The sequence below is a fragment of the Oryza sativa genome, chromosome 3 (genome assembly GCF_034140825.1).
Source record: "Oryza sativa Japonica Group chromosome 3, ASM3414082v1".
Lineage (NCBI taxonomy): Eukaryota > Viridiplantae > Streptophyta > Magnoliopsida > Poales > Poaceae > Oryza > Oryza sativa.
The window spans coordinates 736,663-764,603 of record NC_089037.1 but is presented as its reverse complement, the minus strand read 5'-3'; the positions used below and the strand labels follow the sequence as shown (position 1 = coordinate 764,603).

Below are 27,941 nucleotides of genomic sequence, written 5' to 3'. Positions count from 1 at the left end.
ACAGGCTGTTACAGTGTGGCCTTGTCTGGCCACTCTCGTCCACCCTCCTACCGCTTAATTCTCCTCTATCTCTCTCTCTCTCTCTCTCTCTCTTTTTTGTTTTCTTTTGTCTTTCTTATAATTAATTGATCTCTCTCTCTCTCTATCAATAATTCATTGTGATCATCTAGCTACAGTGCTGTGTTTGATGTGTTGCATTGCAATGCCTCCCCCTTGTGATTTTACAGTGAATTTGTGAAAAAACAAAGAGGGGCAACAACGTACAGCAAGGACGGCCTGTTGTTGTGCAGGAATCAGAGCATCGTGGGATCCAAAATGTAGGGTCCAGATTCCCCGGCCACTCTGCACCATCAAACCTGAAAATCACACATGAGCTTAGCTAGCTTACCAGTACTAGTATAGCTACAAAGTGACATACAGTTAATAGTATAGTAAAACATTGAGTTAATTAGGTAGTTTTAGTGACTTGATTAAATTAACCCTGGAAGGAGTACTATTACAGGGCAGGAGGGGGGAGGGTGGCCGTACGTAGCCATCCTGACAGCGCATGCAGCATCTGGTTTGTTCTGTCCATCTATCTATCACCTCCTTCATCTCTCACATCATCATCGTCATCTTCACCTTCGATCCGCAGAAGCATTTCTTTCCTCGCCTTCTTCTTCTTCTTCACAGCACAGTGCCTTTCTTTCTTTCTTTCTTCTCCACCGCCCTAGTATTATATTTAGTACAGCCCTATCGCTGCTGCTGCTACAGTAGTGACCAGTACTAGTACTACTAGTATACTGCTCTCTCTTGCTAGCTTTGCCTCCTCTTCTTCTTCCTCCTCGCCTTCTCCCTGGCCTTGCAGTTGCAGCAACCACCATATCTCTGCCAGCCTAGTACTATCTCACTCTTCTCTTCTCTCTCTTTCTGCTTAGCTAGCTCGAGGGTTAGCTAAGCTTAGCTTCTCCTCTCTTTTTCTTTCCTCTTTTCCTCACTGGCTTCTTTCCAGTTAGTACTACTACTGGTAGCTGGTAAAGCTTATTAGGTCGTCGTTGTGGATGGATATGGATGCCATGGCTCCGTCTCTCTCATAGTCCACACTACGAGCTAGTTAGCCACTCAGCAAGAGAGAGGAGACCGATCGAGCTCTCCATCTCCTTCAAGCTCATGCATGCACTAGTGTTGCTGCTGCTGCTCGTCGCATCGCAATCTCATCATCATCCCCACCTCAACACCTCAATTCCACCACTGTCACGCCGGGTCTAAGCTAGCAATCGATCGATCGATCGACAGCGAAAGATTAGTCCGTCTTTTTCTTTTTGTTAATTTGTTGGCATGCAGCAGCCGGGGATGCCGCCATTCTCGGCAGCCGGCGGCGAGGGGGCGCCGTCGCCGATCAGCAGCCGGCCGCCGCCGCCGGAGCAGGCGGCGGCGGCGGCGGCGGAGGAGCAGCTCAACGGGAGCTCACTGGAGCACGACGGGGTGCTGGGCGGCGAGGAGGGCGACCGGGGCGGGTCGTCGGCGGGCAACCGGTGGCCGCGGCAGGAGACGCTGGCGCTGCTCAAGATCCGGTCGGAGATGGACGCCGCCTTCCGGGAAGCCGCCCTCAAGGGCCCCCTCTGGGAGGAAGTCTCCAGGTTAGCTAGCTACCTAATTAACTTCTTCTTAATCCCAAGAATTAATTACTCATAATCCATCTGATGAGCATGAGCATGGCCAGCATGGTCAAAATTCGAGCTCAATTTTGGTTAGATTTGCATGATATATCGGAGAATTAAGCTTGCTCGGCGCGCGGCAATAAGGTACTAGCAGCTTAATTGCGGCGACGACGAGACGAGCACAGTGAATTTCCCAATTAAAAATGACACACATATCGCTCTCCCTCCTCCGCTTTTCGGTTCCCTTTTGCCCTTTGCGTCACTTCATGTATCCAGCGCCACACTGCTGATGATGCTGTTCGTATCAGTAATTACCCTTTAGCATTATATAAATATATACATGCTTCTTCAGATCCGATGTAATTAAGCATGCAGCATCAATCCCAAGTCCAACAATTCCAAAGGGGTAAATTATCTTTCGCTCTCTACCACCCACATGCAGTAAAAAAATTCTGTGCAAATGGATATGATATAGGGTAATTAAGTGCTAGATAAATAGATTGTTCTTTTCAGTGAGAGCAACATGCATGTAGATGTAGCTAGGTAGTAGTAGAATGTTACTAGCTTAGATGCATGCATGTGTCGTCGTTGCTGCGAACAAGTTGTGATGGCAACATGAAGGGGAGATGATGAGTTGATGACGAGGTTTAATTTGTGGCTGCCATGGCGTGGCGTGCAGGAAGCTCGCGGAGATGGGGTACAAGAGGAGCGCCAAGAAGTGCCGCGAGAAGTTCGAGAACGTCGACAAGTACTACAAGCGCACCAAGGACGGCCGCGCCGGCCGCGGCGACGGCAAGACCTACCGCTTCTTCACCGAGCTCGAGGCCCTCCACGGCGCCGCCGCCGCCACCGCGCGCCCGCCGCCGGTGTCCCTCGCGCCGGCGCCCGTGGCCGTGGCGCCGCCGGCCACCCCTGCGGGTCTCTCGGCGTTGCGCGTCCACGCCTCGCCGCCGCCGCCGCCTGTCAAGCAGCACGCCGCTCCGCCGCCGCCTGTCATGGATGTGGCGGCGTGCGTGATGACGATGGACGACGTGAGCTTCTCGTCGGGGTCGGACACGGAGGAGACGGCGGAGGAGGGCGGGAAGCGGAAGCGGAGGGGCGGCGGAGGCATCGGCGGCGGCGGCGGCGGCGGGAAGGCGATGAGGATGTTCGAGGGGCTGATGCGGCAGGTGATGGAGCGGCAGGAGGCGATGCAGCAGAGGCTTCTGGAGGCGATCGAGCGGCGCGACCAGGAGAGGATGATCCGCGAGGAGGCGTGGCGGCGGCAGGAGGTGGCGCGCCTCGCCCGCGAGCAGGACGCCCTCGCCCAGGAGCGCGCCATTGCCGCCTCCCGCGACGCCGCCGTCATCTCCTTCATACAGAGGGTCACCGGCCAGTCCATCGCCGCCGTGCCACCGCCGCCGCTGCAGCCCACGCCGGTGGCTTCCGCTGCACCACCACCACCACCGCAGCATCATCATCAGCAAACACCACCACCGATTCAGGTTCAGCCGCACCACATAATGCCGATGACGCCGCAGCCCCAGCTGCAACCACCGCAGCCGCAGAGCAAGGAGGCCAACACCGTCGTCCGGGCGGCGCCGCCGCCGCAAGAGCAGCACGACACGGCGGCGTCCGGCGGCGGCGGCGGCGCGTCGTCGTCGAGGTGGCCGAAGGCGGAGGTGCACGCGCTGATCCAGCTGCGCACAGAGCTGGAGACGAGGTACCAGGACTCGGGGCCCAAGGGGCCTCTCTGGGAGGACATCTCGGCGGGGATGCGGCGGCTGGGGTACAGCCGGAGCTCCAAGAGATGCAAGGAGAAGTGGGAGAACATCAACAAGTACTTCAAGAAGGTGAAGGAGAGCAACAAGAAGCGCCCCGAGGACTCCAAGACATGCCCCTACTACCACCAGCTCGACGCGCTCTACCGCACCAAGGCGGCCAACGCCGCCGCCGCCGCCTCAGCCTCGCCGGCTCCGGCGACCACCACCGTGCTTGCCCCGGTGCCGCTCTCCCAGACGCCGCCGCACGTCGACCACGGCGGCAGCAACGGCAATGGGAATGGGTGGGCGAGTGCCAACAACGGCGGCGGCGGCAGCAGCTCCGGGGGCATGCAAACGAAGGCTAGCAACAATGGCACGGCGACGGCCGGCGGGCTGCCCGTCGTTTCGGTCGCCGGCGGCAACGGCAACGGCAACGGCGTGGCGGCGACGACGGATAACAAGGTAATTAGTTAAAAACGCATTGCATTTAACTCGTGCAGTGTACTTGTGCGTGCACAGGCACATGCATGTACGCATCGTTGCCTGTACGATTCGTTCTGATCGATCGATGTCACGTATCAAATCTGTAAATTTAGGGATCGAAGCAGGTGCCCGTCGCGAAGGAGACGGCGGGGCAGAGGCAGCCACAGCCGTTGGCCATGAACCACAACTACGGCAACGACAGAATGGCCGACGACATGGACAGCGACAGCATGGACGACGACGACGACGACGACGAATTTGACGACGACGAAAACGACGACGACATCGGCGGTGGCAAGATGCAGGTGCAGTACGAGACGTCGTCCCATTTCCAACGGCCGCAGCTGCAGAACCAGAACGTCGTCGTCGGCCGGCCAAACGCGAGCGGCGGCGGCGGCGGTGGCGCTCCGACGACACCGGCGGGCCCTCCGCCGCCTGCGGCAACAAGTGGGACGTCATTCTTGGCCTGCGTCCAGTGACGACGACGACGACGACACGACGACATATATACACCAAGAGAAATATGCTCAGGTGGTGGCGATCTCGATCTCGATCTACTATCTCCTGTACCATATGGACCTAGCTAGCTAGCCATCCACTTGCATTCTTTAACTCCTACAACTACACTATATCGATCCCTAGTTAGCATAAGCTCGTTAAAACCTGAAGGCCAAAATTTACTGTTCCTTGCCTAGATTCCAAGTTCCAACAACCTGATCTTTTCCGTATATTTCTTCTCCTTTCCTGCACATAACATTATTTATCGTCGTATACACCTTGTACATGTCACACACTCACCATGTCCATACAAACATAAATGGTATTGGGGGACCTCCTGGAGGGAGAGATCTAGCTAGAGAGAAGATAAAAAGGAGGTGAGATATCTTTGTACATGTGAAGGGTTTTGCGTACGTAGGTACATGTCTGTTTTTCTCTTTAGTGCTGTATTAACAGTCCAGTGCTCAAGTACTACAAGCTACGGCAACCGAGAGAAAGGCATGCATGATCATGCTTCTTTTTTTTGGGTATACTTTCGGATGTTCTTTTTTTTTTCTTTTTAGAAATTTTACTGTCTGTTATGTGTTATGCAAGTTTTCTTTGTCATACTGTTGGTGAATTGTACACTTGGTAATTGTAAAATCATTGAGGTTAATATATATGCGGGCATATTACATCCTTAGTGTGTAGCAGCTGCTCGATCCATTATTACCTGATACACGGCATGGCCATATATCTATGTATGTAGTATTGTAGGCGTCAGATCGAGATGCCCGGTACTTGCAGTAAAATATGTCAAGTTCTGGTTATTCTCTAGGATCCAAAGTTTTGTTTATTATTCTGAACTGTTTTAGTTTAGATCTACTCCAGTATGCTGAGTTACGTTGTGCTAGCTACCTGTTGTGCAACCTCTCTCAATCCAGTACAGAAACCACATGAAAATAATTAAACATGGAACATGCATACAGGGAACATGCTAAGTTCCGCTTAGATCTAGTAGCTAGTGGATCTAATTAACATAGCAAATGTAAATGTTTTCATGGCAACAAATTAAATCGGTAATACTGTACATAATTTCTCCAATCTTAAACACATATAGGGTTGCAGTTTCCAGATTCTTTCAAATATCAGTTTTTACAGTCTTCGAAGGGTATTTAGAGGTATTTCTTCCATGTTAAATCTGTGTACTACCTAGATTGATAACTCTTCTTAGCTCAAGTTTAAACACGATAATATATATCACGATATATATACCTCTTATCTTCTATTAATTGTGCGTACGCCCACGATCTAATTAAGCAAAACTTTTAGCACTCACTTAAGTGCTTCCTTTGGTAGCCACTAGCCAGCAGGAATTGTCCGACGACGTACGTGAGTTGAACCGTGCCATGTATTACTAGTTGATTTAGAAATACCCATGAAATCCCGGTGTTCGAGACAGGTCATTTAGAACACTAAATTTTACAGTGTTTTTTTTCCTTTTTGCAAGACTAATCTATAGAAAATTTCACACCAAACCAACCAGAACTTACAAACTAAAATCCAAAAAATACCGAGTAAGAAATTTCATGCATGCGAGTCACCTGACTGGAGCGATGACGTGCAATATATATGTATGTACGTAGCCGCAGGAGGAAATGGTGCGGATAGAGAGGCGGAAGCTTGGAGTTTAGAGCCAGGAGTAGCAACCCTACAAAATTAGTTTGGACATCAGTGGCGGATCCAGCCGCATAAACGGTTGCAGGGCATTCAGCGTATAGCGAGGTGAGGTCAGTACTAAAGTAGCGTGTCACAGACAGATATATATACTTAGAAAGATTAATTTTCATTTCTTATACGGAAGAAAAAGGGAGCTTGCTGCAAACATCTACTACGGATCTAAGTTTGCTGTACTAACTTTCATGCGAGCGAGGTATATGTAGTACGTACGGAGTATACATCTTCTTTTTTTTTTTTGCAGGCATCAGCACGTGTAGAAACTCCACTCTGCACGAGCTAGTCACTGTTTTTTTTTTACCCCACTCCATCTACCTACTCGTACCAACATCTTGTTCTGTAGAAGCACTACTTATGCACAGTTGCACACACCATAGGCCGGTAGCTTAATTAATTGTTGGAATAGAAAAACTGAACAGCTGGGAATTAATTCTACAGAAATATGTAAAGTTAACACCATTTGAACATATTCTATGGAGCTGCAAAATTAAAGTAGCAGATTAATTATGTTCTCAAACTGACTGATTAATTGATATACAATTATACAATACAAGCATTGGCACTGGGGTTGCATACAAGACCACATGGGGCCAATTTGTCTTGAATGCCTTATGTCGGGTTGCCATTTTGTTAGCTTGGCACTGTTGCCATTGCTGATGGCTTAATTAGGTGGGGAAGATGAATTAAACGGGGCAGACGCTGCGTGCGTGCGAGTTTAAGTGCCCACTCGCTCGGGCACCCTCACGCTTATACGCTCACACAGCTCTCATCTCATCCACACGTGCGTGTGACTGCTGATGTTGTGACTGTGGCAGTAGCTACCTAGTAGCAACTCTGCAGCTAAATTAAATTAGCTTCCTTAAAATTTTGGTTTGTCTGATCACCTTGTGTAAAACTGTTTCGTTAAATGGCATTCAGTTAAGTGAAAACGACTTCCATTAATAGCATTAATTAGCCTAAGTTGGCACATAAAACTACCCCATCGGGCTAGACTATTCCCTCAATTAATTGTCACAAACAGTAGCGGGAGCAGTTCTATTTCCCATCAAATTTTGCACACGTATATATATACTGTATTAGCCAGGAGGGTAAAAGAAATATGCGCGCATCTACAGTTAAATTCTGGAGTACGTTACATGTATATATATGTCAGCAAGCAGACAGCACACAAAATTAACAACTCGGAGAGAAAAGATGTATATATCGGCGTGAAAATCATCAAACAAAGGGATAAATATTATCTAAAAGACAAGATACATAAATGGTTAGAGAGGAGCATCTTGCATACCTAAGGCGACAAACTGGTAAAGGGGAAAAGCCATCCATCCCTCCATCCACCACAGGCGCGAGAAAAGGTGATGCCAAAATGATGGGGTCACAGCGCAAATGATAAGAGGAACGAGGGGGAAGCCCTCGCGTTGATTCGGCAGCGTGTAAAATTGTACGAACCTGACTAGTGGATTAATATGCCGCCTGACAACGACACCATTATGCATGCATGAGCTGGTTTCTTTTGATCTGTTTCAGGATTCAGATTGTTACTGGATTGTACTGTACTTGCCCATGAAAGATCAAATTAAGAATTAAGGTGATTGCTTCTTTACTACAGCGATTCAGTCAAGAAGCTATGCTGAGCAATATACATGTTGCCTGTAGAGAAGTTAAAAGAGAGGGGAAAAAACATGGCGCTAATATATAGAAAAACAAAGTATAGTGCTATACAGTAGCAAAGAGGGGCACAATACATATGAAGATGCTATACAATTGCAACACATGTGGTACATTAAGATCAGGCGGTTATACATCTAATGGAGTGAAAAGGGACTGTACCTGATTGCAATGTGCCCATACTGTAGATAAGCCATGGCGACCATTCACTTCCAAACATTTGTGGTCCATTTGGGTGCTCATTGACACAATACAGCCTAACAAGTGAATCATCAGTATGGTCCCATCATGCTGGAAGGAGAGCTGAATTATAAGGGACGATCTAAGCATATCTTTCTTTTCTTGTCTTGTATCAGTGAGGAAGTAAATTCACATTCTCACAATAAAAATCTAGCAAGTTTTTGATGGACCACTTCAGAAAAAAAAAAGAATCTTGTATCCATGAGATTTTCACATATATATGTACACGCTTCTGAGATTAAAAGAATTCTATCATCTCTAACTCTAGACTTGATGATGCTAGGGTAATCTTTAAGTATGTACTCCCTCCGTCCCAAAATAAGTGCAGTTTTACACTATTCACGTTCAACGTTTGACCGTCCGTCTTATTTGAAAATTTTTTATGATTAGTATTTTTATTGCTATTAGATGATAAAACATGAATAGTACTTTATGTGTGACTAAATGTTTTTAATTTTTTCACAAATTTTTCAAATAAGACGGACGGTCAAACGTTGAACGTGAATAGTGCAAAACTGCACTTATTTTGGGACGGAGGTAGTAGAATACTACAACCATAAAAGCTTGCCTATAAGAGAACTTTAATGACAACTATTGACACCAGTAAATTTCCTTTCTTTCTTTTTTTTCCACCTTTACAAAGTGTTAGGTGCCAGCGCCACTCTGTTACCTTTTCAAGTTTCAACACTAAAAGCTTAACAAAATAACAAGTGAAGTTAGGACCAATTGTTGACAGGGATGCTTCATCAACAAGTATGACTACAACTAGTCCTGGGCTCATGGCAGCCTGGCCAGCATATGTAGTTTTCTTGAATATAATTAAACTGCTGCTATAGTGAAAATATATATCGAAAAATGTATTGTTGTATCTAATAAATATACTTGAAAATATTCATGTTACTGTCTCACAATGTACACACTTGTGAATGCGCCATTTACATGCACCACGCAATTTAAGTGGTAAAAGCATATTTTCAAGGGCATCTTTTACCACTCAGTGGCCCAAAAGGGTGGGGTTCCAATCCAATCCGTGTGGATCTTAGTGCTCTATATGGATGGGCTGGTTCTACTCTTTCGAATGAGGCCTCAGTGAAAAGATAAAAGTAAAGCTTCCGAGGAAAATTATGCGCACCTCGGTATTTCATTTGATACCACATCTGGATACTCCCATGTTTTATTGGGCATTGACAGGCATGGCCATGGATATCAACCATTGACCTGTATAGAGAGCATCCAAATCTTTATGCAAGTGGCCCACTATACACCTGCAAGAAATCATTGATGCATTTTGCTAAGTTATTTATCAATAATATAACTGTAATAAGGTTCTGCCTGAACAATTTTCTTCAAAAGTAATTTCCACAAGGAAAAGAGAGCCACATAACCTCACCAGCTTAAATATATTTTTATTGGCTACATAACCTTAAGTGCAGAAATTACTGGTTTCAAAAAGAAACAACAAAAACTGCAAGTATACTGCAGAATATTAAATACTGCTACTTTACGAAAGAGTAATATAATGCAATAAGAAAATAGGAAATCCAACCCTGAGCATTCCTGATCTTCTATGAAGATACCTAAGACGCACAAACCTTGATCGTTTAAGCTTAACAATGAGCTGTTCCGTGGTTGTCTACAACAATTAAGTCCTTCCAAGGTGACAGGAGTTGTCCATGCCACAACAATTGCCTAATCATGTGGATAGCCACAAACACTTCCATTTCTGAAGGTCAAAGTGCAAAAATGTTGATCCATTTTATCTTCATCGTATTGTGACCCATCCCTTACAGCACACACACTAGCATTGTCATGCCATATGTATCACAAAACCACAGAAAGTGGCCCATCCATATCATTACCTAAAAGGCTAGGTCATCTTATTCTTTTGCAGGAGTTATAGTTAACAGTGATTCAAAACTATTAAGGGCTTGGCTGCTGGTTGCTCATTTGAATTCCATCCAATATTGTTTGAATACCCACTTGATACTTGTTCTCTTTGCTACAAAATAGTTTTATTGAATAAGGGAATGAAAAATGAAAAGGACTACTGAATGTTTAAAGCCACAATGTTATCTTAAAATGCTGACCTGGTGCAATGGTAAAGAGATGTAAACTAGAAACGGGAAAATTAAGACCTTGGTGGTTATTCCTCTGCCAGAGAAGTCCAGCCAAGACCAAAAGTTATACAGAATATACACCAGGTAATATGGAGAGACATTGTTCGCATCCCATGTTACCTCATCCAACTGTTGTTCCCCACTGGTGCGGTTGTGCTCTCCCTTTACACATGGCCTCATAACTAACCCATTCCCTCTTCTGCCTTTGTTAACATAGCATGGGCCATCCTGCCTCTACAGATTAATCATCATTATTGTTCTCCCCCCTCAATTGTACCCTGCATGTCCACAATAGAACACTATTCTATAAGGCCTGCGTAGTACACCAATACAGTAAATATAATACAACAAATTGTTTGAAAGTGCATCCACCACACATATAGTGAATTATTGTGTGCACTAACTGGTTAGTCTGTATGGGAACAGGAGCTAACTACAGGATGAGAATTATCTTTGAGAAGATTTATGCAAACATAGTTCCATCTGCAAAAGTTAACCTATATCACAAACCCATACTCAAAAAAATTGGTAATTGAAAGCTGACGGAGATGCAAGATATTCCATATGGGTGGAAGTTCCCATTCTCATCAAAGTGCCATGATTTATCACTTCACATTGATGCCCAACTGCACTAACCTTCGTTTTCAGGGCAATCTCTGAGAAGTTGTCATCATGTCACCCGTTAAGATGTGACATAAGTATTTGAGCAAGTGGGTCAGTACTTTAGATAGATAACTACGAAAATAGGTTTTAAGAGCGGATCACACGCCACAGCTGTAACTAGGAAAAGAATCCTGCAGCCTTAAAATATGGTAACCTTACTGTTGAACAATAAAAACATATGAACAAAAGTTCAGACACTTTTCCAAAGATGTGAGTGGATTATACTTTTTTGAGGTTATTTCAATAGATAGGCCAACAATTCTCATAGCTTCAATGGAGAAAATGAAAACTATATTAGCCAAAAAGGAAAAAATTGTACGGGACCTCATCAGTTAGCATCGTACCCGAAATAGAAATATTATCACCAAGCCATCTTGAAATCTCCAGATTTGCAATGCATACAACTTATTAATCATTTAGCACATCCCATCTTAGGTTTTACACCTGCAATGAATTCTCAGAAAATCAAATCACCAAACGAAGTATGAATCTAGTTCATGACAGCAGAGATGTACTAACAAAATTGGTCCAGAGTACAAACTGCTAATCACGTGTTAGATTTTTTTTTTTAAAAAAAACTTGCATTTGCTAGATGTTTTATAAAACTTGGTGCATCATTTAGCACATCTCCAAACTGTATCACCTTTGTATGAGACTATGACACTATGAAGTAAGGAAGATTAAAGCGTTGTACAAATTTTATACCTCTAAAACTTAAATCAGGCCATCAGAAGAGAACTCAACTTCAGAGACTCAATGGTATGCGATGGCTACTGAACCAATGATGTCACTAACGCATACTGATATTTATACACTAATAGCTTGAAACTGTTGTGGAGGAGTGGTACTCAATCTATAAAATAATGTGAGCATCATGGGGAGGATACAGTGAGAACATAGTGGCACAAGCAAACACAGCATAAACAGGCTAGTGACGTGCTTCAGCCTCACTTGGAATTCGACCACTGATGGTGGCGCAAATGTCAAGCAGCATTGCTCCGTAGTCTAAACCATATCCTACATAGTGCATGTACTTCACCGATGCTTAACTGGACATGCCGATGTAGCAATCATTAGCACTTTACACATATCTGGTTCAGGTTCAGACAGTAGCAGCAATTGTACCCCAAAAAAAAAACCATCAAGCGACGGGGAAATCCGCATCAAAAACCTTGCTCATACAAGCTAATCATGGTGAGAATACAAATTCAGCGCGCAAAAGCATCATGGATCAGTGGATTACCGTTACTTCCCCGCAGGCAGCCGTTGCGACCTAGTGGGGAGACCCCTCCTCTGCCCCCTCCAACCGCGACGCACTTCGTACCGGATGGAGTTAGAGGGGATCGCGAGGGGGATGAATGCACGGAGCCGCCTCACGAGCAGCCGCGATACCTAGCCCCGGCTGAAACCCTAGACCTCGCGGCGGCCTCCATCTCCATGGGCACCGCGAGGGAGAAAATTGCATATCTACCATCCCATAAGAATGGCTTCGCTAGAATACCATTATGAAAACGGGCTTCGCTGGAATACCATCCTCAACCAGAGTGTCTTCGCCAAAATGCCATCCTGGACGGAAATGCCCCTGGCTCTTCTTCTTCCTCCATCCCGCGCGTGAAGAGCTCGCCGGCGGCCATGGCCATCTCCACCGCCGCGCCGATGCTGCCTTGCCGACGGCGATTGGGGCGCTGCCCTCCCCTGCCATCCCCACCTGCGCCTGTGCAGCTGAGGTCGTCGCGGAAGGACTCCGGCGACGACGCGTGGATCCCGCCGACGCGCGTGAGCCGGTGGCGCAGCTCCTGGCCATCGCCGCCTCCTCGTTGCCACCACGTAGCCAGCCGCCGTCGACCGCGCCAGTCGCCACCGCACCACCCTCCGCCGGAGCCCACGGCCGCCGTCGTCGACCGTGCCAGCCGCCACCGCGCCGCCCTACGCCGGAGCCCGCATCTGCCGCCGTCGACCGCGCTAGCCGCCACCACGCCGCCCTCCGCCGGAGCCCGTGGCCGCCGCCGTCGACCGCGCCTGCCGCCACCGCGCAGCCCTCCGCCGGAGCCCGTGGCGAGCTAGCCATGGCAGGGAGGGAGCTAGCCATGGCCGCCGGCGAGCTCTTCACGCGCGAGATGGAGGAAGAAGAAGAGCCAGGGGCATTTCTGTCCGGGATGGCATTTTGGCGAAGACACTCTGGTTGAGGAAGGTATTCCAGCGAAGCCCGTTTTCATAATGGTATTCTAGCGAAGCCATTCTTATGGGATGGTAGATATGCAATTTTCTCACCGCGAGGCGGCGATGTCGCCGGCGAGCAGAGGCGACGAGGCGTTCGGAAGAAGCCACTCTTGTGACATGGCAATTAACGATTTGCCACACCCTGTCAATGACATGTGGGCCCTCATGTGTCTATGACATGTGGGCCTAGTGGCAAATCATTAAGCAACATCCGTAAGAGTGGCAAATAGTTAAAAGCCCCCTTCAGGTTGACGTTGGGCCTCTCGAGGGAAGAGACGGACGATGCAGCTCAGGCCCATAACTAGTCCTGGGCCTCTGAGATTTTCGACGTGAAACGCGTAGATATTGGGTCGGCCCATTGAAAGGCCTGTCAGTTGCGGCCCAATCAAGCCCCCAGCAGGGGTTTTTTTTTTTCTAATTTGAATTTTGAAATTTCTGCATTTGAAAATTCAAACGGATTGTATTGTACGCTCGAAAGGGGAACAGGCGAGGAGGAAGCAGTGCCATGCATCGGGACACATTTCAAATCCCACTAGAAGCCTCCATTTTTTTTTTTTAGATAAAGCCTCCAATTTTTTAGCTTCCCATCTATCCCTCATCCAGGAACCAAACACTATAAAAGCCCTAGCAGTCATCTCCCATCCAATCTCATCCACCTAACAAAACACCCTATTACTCAATGTACTACTACCATCTTAACTAACAAAAAGCCACATTTACCAATAAAATTAAGTAAATTACGCATCGATATCTCGTGAAAAAAAGAGAGAAGCAATTACTCCATTTTAAAACACAGAAGTAAAGGTATGACCGTACAAGTCAGTATTCATATAGATTGCTGGCACTCTGAAGATATAGAATGAGCGAAATTCGCCAGGTGTTCCAGAATAAAGAGATGGCATTTCAAGAGCAGGTTCGTAAAATCATTGAGGGGATGAAACTCTGGACTTAATTTGCGTGGTGCAAAATCTTTAGCAAGCATACATATCCCCTTAAATAGCATCCAGGCTGTAGAGTGCTTCTCTTTCCTGTTCTAAACTGACGACACATTGTACATATGTGTCCTTAATACAGCACCAGCTGTGCTGGCTAGGTTTCAAAAGAACAATGTTGTTCGAACATGAAAAGGTTGCCTAACAAACATACTCCTGGAGTACATAGGAGTAATAATTTAAAAGTGCAGGAAAGCATCTCTGTCATAGCGACAGAGCAAGGATAACAAGATGGATAGAGCTGTAGAGGAAGGAAAACCAGGCACCACCTACGTACTCCACCATGGTACATGACCCGTTTACGCCTAGCATGATACAAGTAGAAAAGCAGGCGTCAGGTCAGTGATCGTAACAACTGAACCAATCTGATCAAATATATATAATAGTAGAAAACACATCCACAAGCGGTTTAAAAACATGCACAATGAGAGACAGAATCTGTGAAATCCTAAATGTGCAGAAAACGAAAGGAAAATGAGTGAAATCAGCATAACTATTTTGGCTTGCTTTGGTGGACAAACTAGCATCTCCAATGAACATACTAACACTATCCTCTTATTACAACTTCTGGATGCAAAATGTCAGCAGTGTGTGTTTGACCTCCCCTCCCCCACAACAATTCAATAACCTCCAACAATCCATGTAGTAGATCCTAGCAAAAATACCTTTCCTTTCTCTTTGCTAGTTCAGTGCTATCGGACCAAAATATAGACAAATTAACTTTGCAATCACAAATGACGACCGTAACTAAATTTTAACTGGCTCTAATTGTGGTTTCGATGCTTGGAGAAGATAGAGCGTTAGATGCTCTCTATGCTCAAGTCCTTTTGTAGCTCTGTACTACTACTACCAGCTGTGAGATCATTTCAATCCTGCATCCACAGATGGGTGCAATAGTCCATATGTTCGGATAAGCGCAAATGCAAAGCTAAACCAGGTAAATTTTATTTTCCTCATGGGATATGTTTCTTTTCTAGCCCAAAAAACACTACATGTAAATAATGTAACCTAATAATACATCTTGTGGCATTAAACCAATACTTGTAACTAATAAACACAAAACTTTTTTAAGTATTTCCTGAGAAAATAGCCAATCACCACTAATAGCCACCCTGTTAATTTGGGATTGCGAACAGTTTCACTTCACTTTAATACTAGAAAAACATCCCAAGAAATTGATCAATCAGCTGTGATGAGCCTTGGGTGAATAAGTCGAGAGGCCAAAAAATGCATACACTGAAACAGAAACATTGCACAGGAGGGAAGACTTACCCCAGATCTCCATTTTCGCTTCACCCGCCAGTTAATCGTTAATAACCCCTGAAACCTTATATGTCCCTTGTTCCTACAGGCAGAGGGGAAAACAATGAGCTTAAGCAACAGTTATTATCAGGGAGAACAATGATGAAAAACAACAAAAGAACAGGTCACCGACCATTGTTCACGAAAGCAACATGTGTAGATATGGTAAATGATGCAAGTAGGGCTTGGTATAGCATATTCTGCAATCGTTCCATCTGATGCTGGCTCCAATGTGCCGCTGCGGAGGTGGTATTGAGCAAGATAACCTTGCTGGTAATGGTGAAAGACAATGGTGTCACCCACAACGGTAGGGAACGCCTTGGAGCTGACACACAGATTCCTCTGGCCAATGAAGAGAGCATTGCCACCGATGCATGTCACCCGGAGAGTCCTTCTTCCCAGCATAAAGTCAGCTAGTCTGTAAACTGAGATTTTCCTATGAATGCCAGCGCTTAAGGCGATCACCAGAACCTCCGAGTCGCATTCTACCAGATGGTAGAACCGGCTGTCGGATGTGTTTACTGTGTTTGCTGGACATTTGGCAATCAACGTTGGTGGTGGCAGCCAGGGTTCCATCCCTTCCAGCTCAGGTGGATCGAGCTGTAGAATCTCTGGTTCACCATAAGTTAGTTCATGCCGCACCATGTATAGCTTGCCTTGGAATGCCAATGGACTGAAAATTTGGTTGAAGTACCAGCTAGAAGCCCTCCATTGCTGTTCCCCGGAGGTCGCAAATGCTACCTGGACCATACCGGGTGACCACATCATGAGCGACACGACTTGATCGGCGCTCACGTTGATGGATGCAGCACCGATGCGTCTGAGATAGTTCCACTTGTCTCCCACCAGCTTGGAGCTCACGTACCTGAGGAGGGTCTCCAATGGCGGCAAGTCCAGGATGTCGCCGGTGAAGGGGTGGAGGAGGCGGATGGCGGTGTCGTGGTCGCGCTGGAGGAGGAGGATGCCGTCGACGGAGTCGAGGACGCAGTGGTCCCTGAAGAGCGGGAGGTGGACGCGGACGAAGGCGCCGGTGGAGAGGTTGAAGAAGCGGACGAAACCGCGCAGCTTGCCGTGGCCCGGGTAGAGGCCGTGGCCCTCGGGGAGCAGCATCCACCGCCGCGGGTGGAATCGCCGGTCTACGATGCCGCGGCCGCGCGGGCAGGACGTGCTGGACCGCCAGTGGGGGCAGACGGCGCGGAAGCGGACGTAGTCCAGCAGGTCGCCGTCGCCGGCCAGCACCCGCCACGCGATCAGCTCCAGTAGATCCTCGTGCAGAGACTCCCACGGTGATGGATCATCGCGGGTGGCGGCAGAGGCGTCAGCGGGCGTCCGCCGCCGGCGCTTGCTGCTGCGCACTGGCCGATTCTGAGACCTCGACGAAGACATGGCGGTGTACCGGATGGTAGATCGATCCGGAGGGGAAGGTGAGGAGGAGTTGGATTGGTTTGGTTTGGTTTAGTGTCAATTTGGAATCCTTCCTTTGATAATTGAGCCGGCCCATTGAAAGTCTGATACGACGTTTGGAAATCCTTCTTTTGATAATTGGGCCGGCCCATTGAAAGTCTGTCATTGCAGCGATGCCAACCAAGCCGGCCTAAAACGCAGGTTTTCTTTTCTGGTAATATATACTGTAATTTCTCTGAGAAAATTCCGTGAGCACCATGAAATTTCCGCATTTCAAAATTCAAATGGACCATTTTGTATGATTGGGCCAGCCCATCGAAAGGAAAGTTTCTTGCAACTGCATTTCAAAATTCAAATGGACCGTTCTGTATGATTGGGCCCGCCCATCGAAAGGCAAGTTTCTTGCCGCCCGAGCAAGCTTTGTTACTACTCCCACTGTCCCAAAATAAGAAAAAATTTTAGATGCATACTAGTATGACTCATAGGACCATGAATCTGAATCTGGACAAGGAGGACAGAGGGAGTATACTAGTGCTACAATATTTGTGATGGTGTAATTATGTACTTCCTCCGATGACCTTATTAACAACATTTGATGTCGATGTAATTCCTCCATCCACAAACCAAGATAAAATTCATTCCCAACAGAATCTGGACTGATACATATTTACAATCGTTTAATGGAGAGTCTCTGAATATTGTGGTCTTTCCATCATCTTCTACGATAACTAGATGGATTGCATGGTTGATGATGATAGTGTTACACATGGTAAGCCTTGCAAGTAAAAAGGATACAATGAGCTATTCACTCACTTGAAAGCATGGATAACCTTGGATTTTTCAAGATCCAGCACAATCCTTGTGGCCTCAATGACAATCTGACCATCCAGGTAGTGTTGCCTACATACAGGCATGTACACATCAGCTCCTCCAATGAGCTCGGTCTTAGTTTCCCGTGTCTTCCTCAGCGTGAAGAATGCACGGCGACCGCACAACTCACAGCGTGCGGTGAGCTTGGTGACCGAGTCAGCCAAGGGTATAATGTCCAGAACTGACCCAAATTTGTTCCTGCCAGTATCACAATCATCAAATGCTAGCACAATATTCACTGGAAAATGTTGGGTTTTGCATCCAAATATCCTATTTACCACGAGTTTAGTGCTAATATTCAGATAAAGAACATGCCTAGTCCTAGCTTATTGTTTGATGCTGTACCAAACTTTGCTAGTGCTTGGGTAATTTTGATAGGTTGTAAATGGAAAGGATGTGTTATTTTGTGCCAAAATTGCAATACGGTGACATGAACAGGTGTGTATATTACCAAAATTTTGGTAATGTGGAATTTTTGATACAGTTATTGTCTACCATATTTTGGTATGGTAGAGATCTAAACTCACCCTCGGTTTAGATTTGAAATAAATCATCCAGTAAGTACCTTTTGTAGTCACCATCTAGCCCTGCGACTACAACAATTTTTCCATCACGGTCAGCAGCTTTGCAGCAGAAATCATGAAGATCGTCAAAAAACTGTGCTTCATCAATACCTATGACATCAACCTGCAAGAGTTATTTCAGTGACTACCATATTTTCATCTTTATGTTGGCTCTAACACTACCTTGTTACACCATGTAAGATGACATCCAACTGTACTGTAAATAAAATACCTATCACTGGCCCCTAATGGGAGAATTCCCCACCAGGTATCAGGGGTCAGGGCCCCATTGCAATCCCTACTTCCAACAAACTAGCAAGATGATTGGTTTGAGAAACAAGATAGTCAAGGACAATCCTACCCTAACTCCTCATTTGGTTTGAGCATTAGAACGGATTGTGCTACCACTCCTCATTTATTTCCCCGAATAGCACATGCGTGGTAGAAAATTGAGGAATGAGGCATTGTAATGACTGACTCATCGTATAATAGTTTGATCCTCATACCAAATACTAGCATATATGTGTCCACTGAATCATTTAAAAAGATGGCAATTTGCATAAAAGACAGACCTAGATGAAGGCTGAGAAAAGAGGTGAAGATTATCAGGATTTTTATCTTTCTAGCTTCTAAAATGATATTAAGCCTGCCATCAACAATACCATGGTGAAAAAGGGCTACCAAATAGGGATTGAACAAGAGTATCTAGCAAAATCATCTAATTAAGGGAGACAGCTTGCTCCTAAAATGCAGCCAAAATAGCTTGTGTGCTGGGCATGTGGGGCATGGCAACTGCCAAGTGCCAGCAGCTGTACATGCAACCCACATGACAAAACCTTTTGCCAAGTTCTCAAAATGTTCTCGTATAATGTTAGGCACACATGGAAAATGAAACAGATAATCATCTATTTTCTACTTAGAGGGCAAGCTAAATCTAAGATATATCCAAGTATAGTCAACTTGTGATGGTGTCCTTGCTTTGATTCAGATGGACAGATTGTGCAAACATTTCTTCTGAAGGCCAGGGATATCAAGCATGAGTCAAATCTCATTACATGATATTTCAATATACTGCTACAGTACCTGACTTACCATGTGCAACATTAAACACTCAAGTCTCTATAGCATTCATAATTCTTATCAGCATATGCTTTCTAATTCTTTATACTAACGGTTTGGTGAAAGAAAAAAATATAAAATATTGATTACCTTATCGTAAGCCTCTGTTCCTAATTTATCTTGGAAACTTGAAAGCTCAGGTAGAGCCCAGCATGGCATCTTTGTGCCATCATGAGTTACGACAGAATCCAATCCATACCTATTGTCCTTGTCAGACTTGATGAGTGCCACGTTCCTGCTTTTCAAGGGATGAAAAATGTCAAAATGTGCATAACCCACTCAAGAAACAAAGTTCCTTAGGCATTCAAGGGGCTGTTTGGTTTGGTGCCACACATTGCCACACCACATGTTAGGCATGCCACAGATTGTTAGCTTAGCGTTTGGTTGCTTGTTTCAGTTGTGGCAAGCCACACTTTCTTGTTTCATGGGCCTACATGTCATATACTCATTTTCTAGCTAAACATTGCCACACTTGTGACCAACAAATTGTTGGCCACACTTTGTTTGCCATGCCACATCTATGGCAAATTGAGTTATGGCAATGTTAGGCAACAACCAAACAGACCCTCAATTCTTCACGCATGCCGTGTTAGAGCTCCATTTAACATAAAACTTTGTACCACAAAGCAGACACCCTAATCAAAATTCAAAGCACATCCATCTGCAACAAGGCATCAAAACATTCACAGAGACTCTTGTTTATGAGCCTGTTCAGATTGATGTCATTTTAAATCATACCATTATTTAGTTTAGTAAAATTGGCAATCATGTGGCTGCATTTAGTTTGTTACCAAATATTGGTAATGTCTATGGAATTTTAGCAACATTATATTGAGTCTATTCTACCAAAACTTGACAGTGTTGTCAATTTACCAAAATTTTGGCATCAATCTGAACAGACCCTATATGTTAAAGTATTTTCTGTACTCTTTACATTGATACCATGGATCAGGACATCACTAGATAACGAGCACCTTTAACATAAGAACATGTAATAGAGTTGTTAGATGTAAGATTTTGGGTGAGGGATGTCACTAGCCAGTAAGTAGCCCTACCATTTGTGAGGAAACAGCGAAGAAGGAATACCTGCCAGTGCCGGCCTCGACCTGCACGCGTCGGAGAAGGGCAGTGGTCTTCCCGGCGAACATGGGGCCCACGATGACGTGAATCTCACCGGGATACGACGGCTGGGCCTCCATCGCGGAGCCGCCTCCGCCTCGAGACTTGTCCGCCGCCGCCGCCGCCGCAGAGACCGGCCTCACCGGACCGAATCGGGAAAGATTCAGGCGGGAAGGGAGAGGACGGGAAAGGGGCCGCAGCAGAGGGGAAGCGCCGGAGCGGAGGAAGGTGGAGGCGGCGAGGAGGGATCTCATGGCGCAAATGGAGCTCATGCGGGAGGTATTTGTAGAGCTAGCTGATTGTGGGGAGGCGCCGGGAATATCTTTTTCAACCTAAATTTGAGGAGGAGGAGACAATTGGGTAGGTGAGAATGAGATGGCGGGAATAAAGCGTGGCAGATTTCGAATCGAGTTTTGAAATTTGGGGAGGGAAAGGTGGAGCGCCGCCGCTGCTCGCAGGATGGAGATCGGCGGGTGCGGCGGCGGCGGCGGCGGGAGAGGAGAAGAGAGGAGAGGAGACTGGACTGGACGGGGCGGCGATTTCTTCCAGGTTGCGAGTTGGGCCTCTCGATTGGGCTTCTGATGGGCCTCCGTGTTTTCCGTCGTGAGATGTGTAGCCTTTCCCATTGGCCGGCCCATCAAAGGTCAGCTTCCTACAGCCCAAGACAGCTCAGCCCGGAAAAATGAACTTTTTTTTTTTGTTTCCTGGGAAAATTCTGTGAGCCCTATTAAATTTCTGCATTTCAAAATTCAAATGGATCGTACGATACTCTTCGAAAAGAAGAAGGAGAGGGCGAAACAGTTGAGTGCAAATGTGCAATGGATCGGGTCACATTTCCAAATCCCACTGGATGCTCCATTTTTCCTAGCGCTATCCACTTGCAATTGCCAGGCCTCCTAACATTTTTGTCAGATCGTGCTTTCGTTATAATAAAGTAGTGGACTAACAACTAAACCTGATCACCCCTCTCCTTTTGTTTCTTTAATTAATTAATTAATCTGCATGCTAATCAATGGTCAAGCAGCCGCTCGCTCTCGTGATTGGAAACCGACATGAATTCAGAGTGGATACGTGACGCGATTGCAAACTAGAAATCGTGATATTCCCTTCACTTTGGATAGTATCATTTTCTTGAAAAAAAAAGTTTATTGATTTGTGTATTAGAGTGGACGAAACGGCTGCAATTAAAACTTGGTCATCTCATTTCGTTAAGACGTCCTCGTCTCCCTTTCTATCTCACGCTTGTACCGGGATGGGCCAGTGTCTGAATAGCACGGGCTTGGCCTTCCCCTGATGCTGATTAGTGGAGTTTAATTTGTACACGTTGGATGGCGACGTATGGCCCGAACCACACCGATCAATCAGGTCATGGCCCTCATCGATGGCTTAGCTTTATCCCTTTCCTTAATATTAATTAGACGTAGCAACGGCCAGCAGCAGCAGAAGCACTCTCGTCTGAAAAATATTTGGCATGATCCCCACATTCTCAAAGATGATACCCACTAGTTCAGTTAAGTTTAAGCTTAAGTTCAGTTCAGTTCAGACTTTGTTTATACACGCACTAGCAGCTTTTCTTCAGAGTCTAGCAGACTTGTTAATGGCGGTTGTGTGTACCTAACAGAGATTTGCAAGATGCTGTCTTGTGACGGCTAGTGAAGCTGATTAATACAAGACGGAATCGGAACAATTCAGAATGCCAAAAGTTTATGTCGTCTGAAACGCACTGTCTGCTCGATCGCTGGCTAGTATGTGCAAACAGGATACAGTCGATGGAAGGCAGCGACCAACCAGCATCAGAGTGGAATTATTCTGCACAGCATACTAGACAGTGGCAAACATCTGAAAACATGTGATCCAGAACATATATATATATATTTAGCAGCTGTAAACACGGCCTTTCCAATGTTCAGACTGCATGGGTTAATTCTGTGCAAAACTTGGGATTATAGTAATATTGCCTGATACTCCAGCTAGCTAGTTCTTCAGGATCATGCATGCAAGAATGTCATTATTGAGCTAAGAAAGCAAGCTTACTTCTGCAATGCAGGTATAGTTATATACTCCAGTACAGAGATGAATCCTTTTGCTGATTCCCGTTGTCAGAAGGATCCAAACCTTTATGATCCAACTGACGACGACGTGGTTTCTAACTGATTCGATGGAGCTCGCTGGCAAAAATGCTAATTAAGCGAATCTGCTGGTGAGTGCTGCAGTAGTCGTCGTGTGAGTACGTCACCCACAGTTATGTTATGCCTGCTCTTCTCCAGAACGAGGAATTTATATTGTCAATCATATACAAGATTAATAATAAGAAAAGGGGAAAAAAATAAACATGTCACTCACGATGAAATTATGTACACTAAAATCGCCTTTGTTTATTCAAAACATGCATGTTTTGTTTTGTTTTTTTTAATAGCTGCTACTGCTAAATCTGAAATTAATTTGGTGCACCTGAACTTGAAGCGGCTATATATACGAACACCAGACGATGCGGCCCAAAAAAGCAACACGCGTCTCGCGGAGGGAAACCCGCTTTTGCCGGGAACAAACGAAACCAAGCGAAGCGAGGAGAAGATGTTGCTGCACCGGCACCGGCACAGGCTGCTCTGCTGCGGCGGCGGCGTCGCCACCGCCCCCGGCCGGTTCGCCGGCGATGCCATCGCGGACCATCAGCAGGCAGCCGCCGGCGCCAAGAACGCGGCGGCCACGTCGTCCGCGAGGCAGCTGTCGTGGGCGCAGGTGGAGGCCATGACGCGTGGGTTCACGTCGGCCGTCGTCGGCGAGGGCGGCTTCAGCACCGTCTACCTCGGCCGCGTCGCCGGCTCCCTCGCGGCCGTCAAGGTCCACCGCAGCAGCGAGCGCCTCCAGCGCGCCTTCCGCCAGGAGCTCGACGCCCTCCTCCGCGTCCGCCACCCCCACATCGTCCGCCTCCTCGCGTTCTGCGACCAGCGAGGTATAGCACTCGCTCGCTCTGTAAGCTAGGCGTCCGTACGTCGCCGGCGACCATGTCGACCTCACTGACAATCTGTGACGTCGACGCATGCAGACGAGGGCGTGCTGGTGCTGGAGTTCGCGCCGAACGGGAACCTGCACGAACAGCTCCACGGCGGCGGCGGCGGCGGCGCGATGCCGTGGGCGCGGCGGGTGGCGGTGGCGCTGCAGGTGGCGCGGGCGCTCGAGTACCTGCACGACCGGTGCGAGCCGCAGGTGGTGCACGGCGACGTCAAGTCGTCCAACGTCCTGCTCGACGCCGCCATGGGCGCGAGGCTCTGCGACTTCGGCTCGGCGCGCGCGGGGTTCTCGGCGGCCGTCCACTGCCCGCGCCCGCGTCCGTCGGCGCTCGCCGTGCTCGGCTCGCCGGGCTACGTCGACCCGCACTACCTCCGCTCCGGCGTGGTCACCAAGAAGAGCGATGTCTACAGCTTCGGCGTGCTGCTGCTCGAGCTGCTCACCGGCACGCAGGCGTTCCGCGACGGCATGCTGCTGACGGCGGCCGTCGCGCCCAAGCTCAAGGGCGCCGCCGCCGGCGACGTGGAGAAGCTCGTCGACGAGAGGCTAGGGTGCCAGTACAACGCCGCCGAGGCGGCGACCGTGGCGGCGCTGGCGGCGGCGTGCATCGGCGACAACCCGAGCCTCCGCCCGTCGATGGCCGACGTTGTACGGACCCTGGAGAAGCCCGCGCAAAAGGCCGGACGGTGACGTGCAATGTTGTGCGCCGTAGGATGGTTAGATATGACGTGGCAAGTATCAGGACCGTAGGATTGGATGCTGCTCCCGCGCGTGGAACCCCTTGCCGCGATTGGGTTGGTGAGGAGCAAGAAAGCAATAGAGACGAAGCGTATCAAAATTCAAAAGCAACCAAGCAAGCAACGATCGAGGGTTTGGTTCGGACAAGGACTTTTTGGAGGATGTTTGTGCAGTTTTTTCATAGTATTTTGGTGGCCGATCCCGATCATTGTTGTTCATCTTCTACTAGGTCGTTGGCACACAAGTGCATGCAGCAACTGTAAGAGAGGATTCAATCCACATCCACTGCATGCATATTAAATTTTTAGATGTTTTTTGCACGCCTTCTTCCTGCTTCAGCAAGCACCAGCACGTAAAATAAACGTGCACAAAATCTGTAAATACATTTGTTCAGAGAATCATATGTTTCCAATTCTCTCATTTTCTTTTATTTCTTGATGATTGTACTATATATGTTGCCAACTCATTAATTGCTTACATAGCACTCCACAATTGAGTAGTAGTATCATCATTCAGTACCATGTCTGTCAATGGCGTTATCACTCTGAAATAACTGGACTTTTTTCTGACGGAAAGCTGTGCTTGGCCAACGCCAACGACTCATCGAATGCTAGGCACTAGCTATAGCTCCACCAATCCAGTGGCGTATTCTTCATCACCCACAAACCGCCGTACTGTCATCTTCCTCCAGAAAGAGACCGGGCTTATATTAACTTGTTCCTGAACAAAATCTCATAATCCATCACAATTCACATAGACAATGATGTCCTCTGGCCATGCCCGTCTGGCCGGTTGCATCATGCAACTAAACTCTGCCATCTTCTAATATACTAAATGTGTAACCCGTTTACGCATTCGCGAAAAATTCACATTGACAATGAACAGTAAGCTTGTACATCCAAGGACGAACTGTTCTGGGCGCCGAAGGCCGACGGGACGGATGGACGGCGGGGAAGAGGAGAGGAGAATAGAGGAGGTAAGTATGTGTAGCTCTCGGCGAGGCAGGGCGCCGGTGAGGCGTCCCGGTCGTTGATTGCACAGCCAAACCACCAGAAAATTGCCGCCACATCTCTTTCAGCAGCGACCTCTCTCGCGGTCAGGCCATGGCACATAGAACTTTAGCTAGCTAGAATCCAATGTATAAATACCGTCTATAATATCATCCAATCCTGCTTAATTAATCACATGATGGGAGATGTTTGAAAATAAGCAGATGCTGTAGGCCAGTGCTGCTTTGCTTTGTCTCTTGGGCGGCGTCCGTATCCTGTCATGACGTTGGCACATCGAATCTTCAAGTATTTATACTAGTATAAAACTAGTACTTGAATTGCATTTCTGAATGTTTGTGGCATTGAAACAATTTGTGCTTATGTGCTTGGGTGTGAGGACCGCATGAGCATGACAGGGGAGTATGACAAAAATATAGAACTTGGCTAGATTTCGCTTACTTACGTCTCAACCACTCTGCTCTCTCTGATGAATGGATTATGGATGAATTGGCGCACAACGACCAAATTGGCTTTCTCTCTGAATGGAGGAGGGACTGCTTCTTCGTTGCAAATCTTTATTCATGCCAACAAGGCAAAACACACTCTTTCTATATTGTATTTGTACTTTGGTCCAAAACCTCAAATCTTCAGTGCAGCAATAATTTGATCTTGGGGGGGAATGGCTTTAGAGTTTAGACTTATCTTTAATCAGATGGTTGCGGCTAGCCTCTTTCATTAGTGCAATTGCGCTGTTTGCTTTTGGTAATGCTAACAGCTTTCTGCTTTAACTATCTCCTCGGCTTTTTCTGAAGCAAGTGCGTGCCATTTTCTGAACTACAACTTGTAGAACAGAGAAGTGCAAGTTGCCTCTCTCTCTAAGATCTCTGCCATTTTTTACACATGCATGGTCATGGAGGAGAAGAGCATGCATAGGGATGCACATGTGAGAGGAAATCGATCGCTCCGTGGTTGTGCGTAGCCAGAGAGAATGTTGGTGTTCGAATCAATCAGCTGCTAGGAAGTTAGAACAGGATAATGCCAACTTGTCCATCCATGTACATGATCCATTCCAATCTGGCACTGCTTCCGTGGCCAAACGGGTGTGCACGATGTGTCGTTGGGATCTCTGTGCTGTGATGAAATGATCGCACCATGTGGCGGTGATTGGGTGAATCAGCATGGCCATTCGTATGCAGCAGCACATGCGTTGATTGATTCATGGCGCTAAGCTTAGCTTAGCTTAGCTTGACAGTTTGCAATTTGCCAAAAAAAAAATAATGCCAATCAGCAACCAGTCCATTCAGCCCAGCACGCATGCAGCACACAGCGGTTGGTCTCTCTCTCTCTCTCTCTCTCTCTCTCTCCGGTGGCAATGGATATCCAGTTCGATCGAGAAAGCACGCAAGCTCCACCTCGCGAGAGAACATCTCTCGAGTCTCAATTCGATTCCTCAGCATCGTGCGCTGGCTTACGGGCCGCCACGAAGCCCTGTTCTTTTCGTTTGGGCCCGTAAGTTCGTTCGAACCAATCAGTTGGCCCATGTCCTAACTCATTCAGATAGGCACCCCTTCTTTCTTGGGCCGAAATTGATTAACCAGTTGGCTTAGGTTGGTTTGTGATTGAAGGGAGTTGTGGTCTGCGGTTTGCTATCTGGGGAGGTGGCTATGTCTATGTCTATGTGGTTAGATATTGACATGGGCACAAAGCAAACTAAACCTTATGCCAAGTACATCTGATCCACATCATTGAACAGGTCAAAATACAGTATGTGTCTAAACGGATATAGTTTCTACCATTTATAAATTGATAGTTATTCATTCATTACAATATGTAATGAGTAGAAAACCACTAGATATCGTAACAAACTAATCCTACATGCACATGTACAATTTCGACTCAAAACAACCTAGTGAACCAAACCCGGTACACTTTTGACCTAAAACGTGCGGTTTACGTGTTGTTAGGTCACATACCACATGGTATTACATGGCACGTCAATTATAATTTAGGCATTTCGAGATGAACATGACGTACACACTTGTAAGATGAAGATGTTCTCTCCACACAACCATAACCAGCCCATTACCCCTCACTATATATACTACCAACTTCTTCATCGGTCGTGCATTGTTGTATTCTTTCGCCAACTCGTTTCTTGTTTTCAAAGTTGTGTTTGAGTCTGTTCAAGACGAAGATGAAGTGCAGGTATGTAAAACCAGAAAGTCGTTAGCGTATGATTAATTGGGTTATAATTATTACAAACTTGGAAAACATATTTATTTGATATTTCTAAAAACAACTTCCATATAAAAATTTCCGCATAAAATGTACCGTTTATCAGTTTAAAAAACGTGCTAACAAAAACCAAGATAAATTTTGTATCTTAATCAAGTTAGAACGTATACCCACCAATGTTTGATCCGTCAATTTCATATTGTATTGCTGATTAAGTTTGGTATAATTTGCCATTCTATTTGCTCTTAAGGCTATGGTAACCACTGTACATCTCTTTGCATGTTTAATCACTAAATTCATGATTTTATTTGCTGATCTTGCGCATATTACTGTGTTGTAGTTGATATTTTATTTGTATTCATTTGCTCTGTTTTGGATCCAAGAGAATTTAATGTGTATGTACTTTCTGTTTAGTTTCAGGTAGGATAATTGAAGTTGGATGATCCTACACCTCCCTTTAAGTATTTCATTCACTCCCACAACAACTGAATTATTTGTTTGGTGGCTGGGTGTCCTTCTTCAACCGTGCATATTTTCATTGTGCTAAAAATGTTATATTTCCTCTTGAGTTAAAGTGGTCTCAAATATGAAATACCTAATAATGTTTTCCCTTT

General features: G+C 46.5%; 4 protein-coding genes and 1 long non-coding RNA gene across 6 annotated transcripts; 2 read left to right on the top strand and 3 right to left on the bottom strand.

The window, feature by feature from the left end:
- Positions 1-176: 176 nt before the first annotated feature.
- On the bottom strand, positions 177-12,246 carry LOC136355707 (uncharacterized). Its single transcript, XR_010739981.1, has 8 exons — positions 12,011-12,246; positions 11,112-11,211; positions 10,225-10,382; positions 9,120-9,252; positions 7,910-8,004; positions 7,368-7,597; positions 5,947-6,053; positions 177-356 (listed from the first exon to the last, which is right to left on the bottom strand). It is a non-coding gene; the product is annotated as an uncharacterized lncRNA (long non-coding RNA).
- On the top strand, positions 804-5,045 carry LOC4331378 (trihelix transcription factor GTL1). Its single transcript, XM_015772592.3, has 3 exons — positions 804-1,619; positions 2,320-3,844; positions 3,979-5,045. The coding sequence occupies exons 1-3, from the start codon at positions 1,318-1,320 to the stop codon at positions 4,342-4,344; spliced, it is 2,193 nt and encodes a 730-aa protein (XP_015628078.1). The 5' UTR covers positions 804-1,317; the 3' UTR covers positions 4,345-5,045.
- Positions 12,247-13,913: 1,667 nt separating the features above from the next.
- On the bottom strand, positions 13,914-16,767 carry LOC4331377 (uncharacterized). The gene is made up of 3 exons (XM_015773948.3): positions 15,415-16,767; positions 15,252-15,324; positions 13,914-14,284 (listed from the first exon to the last, which is right to left on the bottom strand). The coding sequence occupies exons 1-3, from the start codon at positions 16,665-16,667 to the stop codon at positions 14,279-14,281; spliced, it is 1,332 nt and encodes a 443-aa protein (XP_015629434.1). The 5' UTR covers positions 16,668-16,767; the 3' UTR covers positions 13,914-14,278.
- A 512-nt stretch (positions 16,768-17,279) lies between these two features.
- Positions 17,280-20,885, bottom strand: LOC4331376 (thymidine kinase-like). 2 transcript variants are annotated; one of them, NM_001402022.1, is made up of 4 exons: positions 20,324-20,885; positions 19,328-19,472; positions 18,121-18,242; positions 17,280-17,753 (listed from the first exon to the last, which is right to left on the bottom strand). In NM_001402022.1, the coding sequence occupies exons 1-4, from the start codon at positions 20,626-20,628 to the stop codon at positions 17,495-17,497; spliced, it is 831 nt and encodes a 276-aa protein (NP_001388951.1). In that variant the 5' UTR covers positions 20,629-20,885; the 3' UTR covers positions 17,280-17,494. The 2 variants fall into 2 exon arrangements, with proteins under 2 accessions (NP_001388951.1, NP_001388950.1); NM_001402021.1 differs by having other exon boundaries at positions 17,303-17,753; positions 19,328-19,475.
- A 1,862-nt stretch (positions 20,886-22,747) lies between these two features.
- LOC4331375 (salt tolerance receptor-like cytoplasmic kinase 1) lies at positions 22,748-24,523 on the top strand. Its single transcript, XM_015773503.3, has 2 exons — positions 22,748-23,309; positions 23,403-24,523. The coding sequence occupies exons 1-2, from the start codon at positions 22,931-22,933 to the stop codon at positions 24,053-24,055; spliced, it is 1,032 nt and encodes a 343-aa protein (XP_015628989.1). The 5' UTR covers positions 22,748-22,930; the 3' UTR covers positions 24,056-24,523.
- Positions 24,524-27,941: the final 3,418 nt, after the last annotated feature.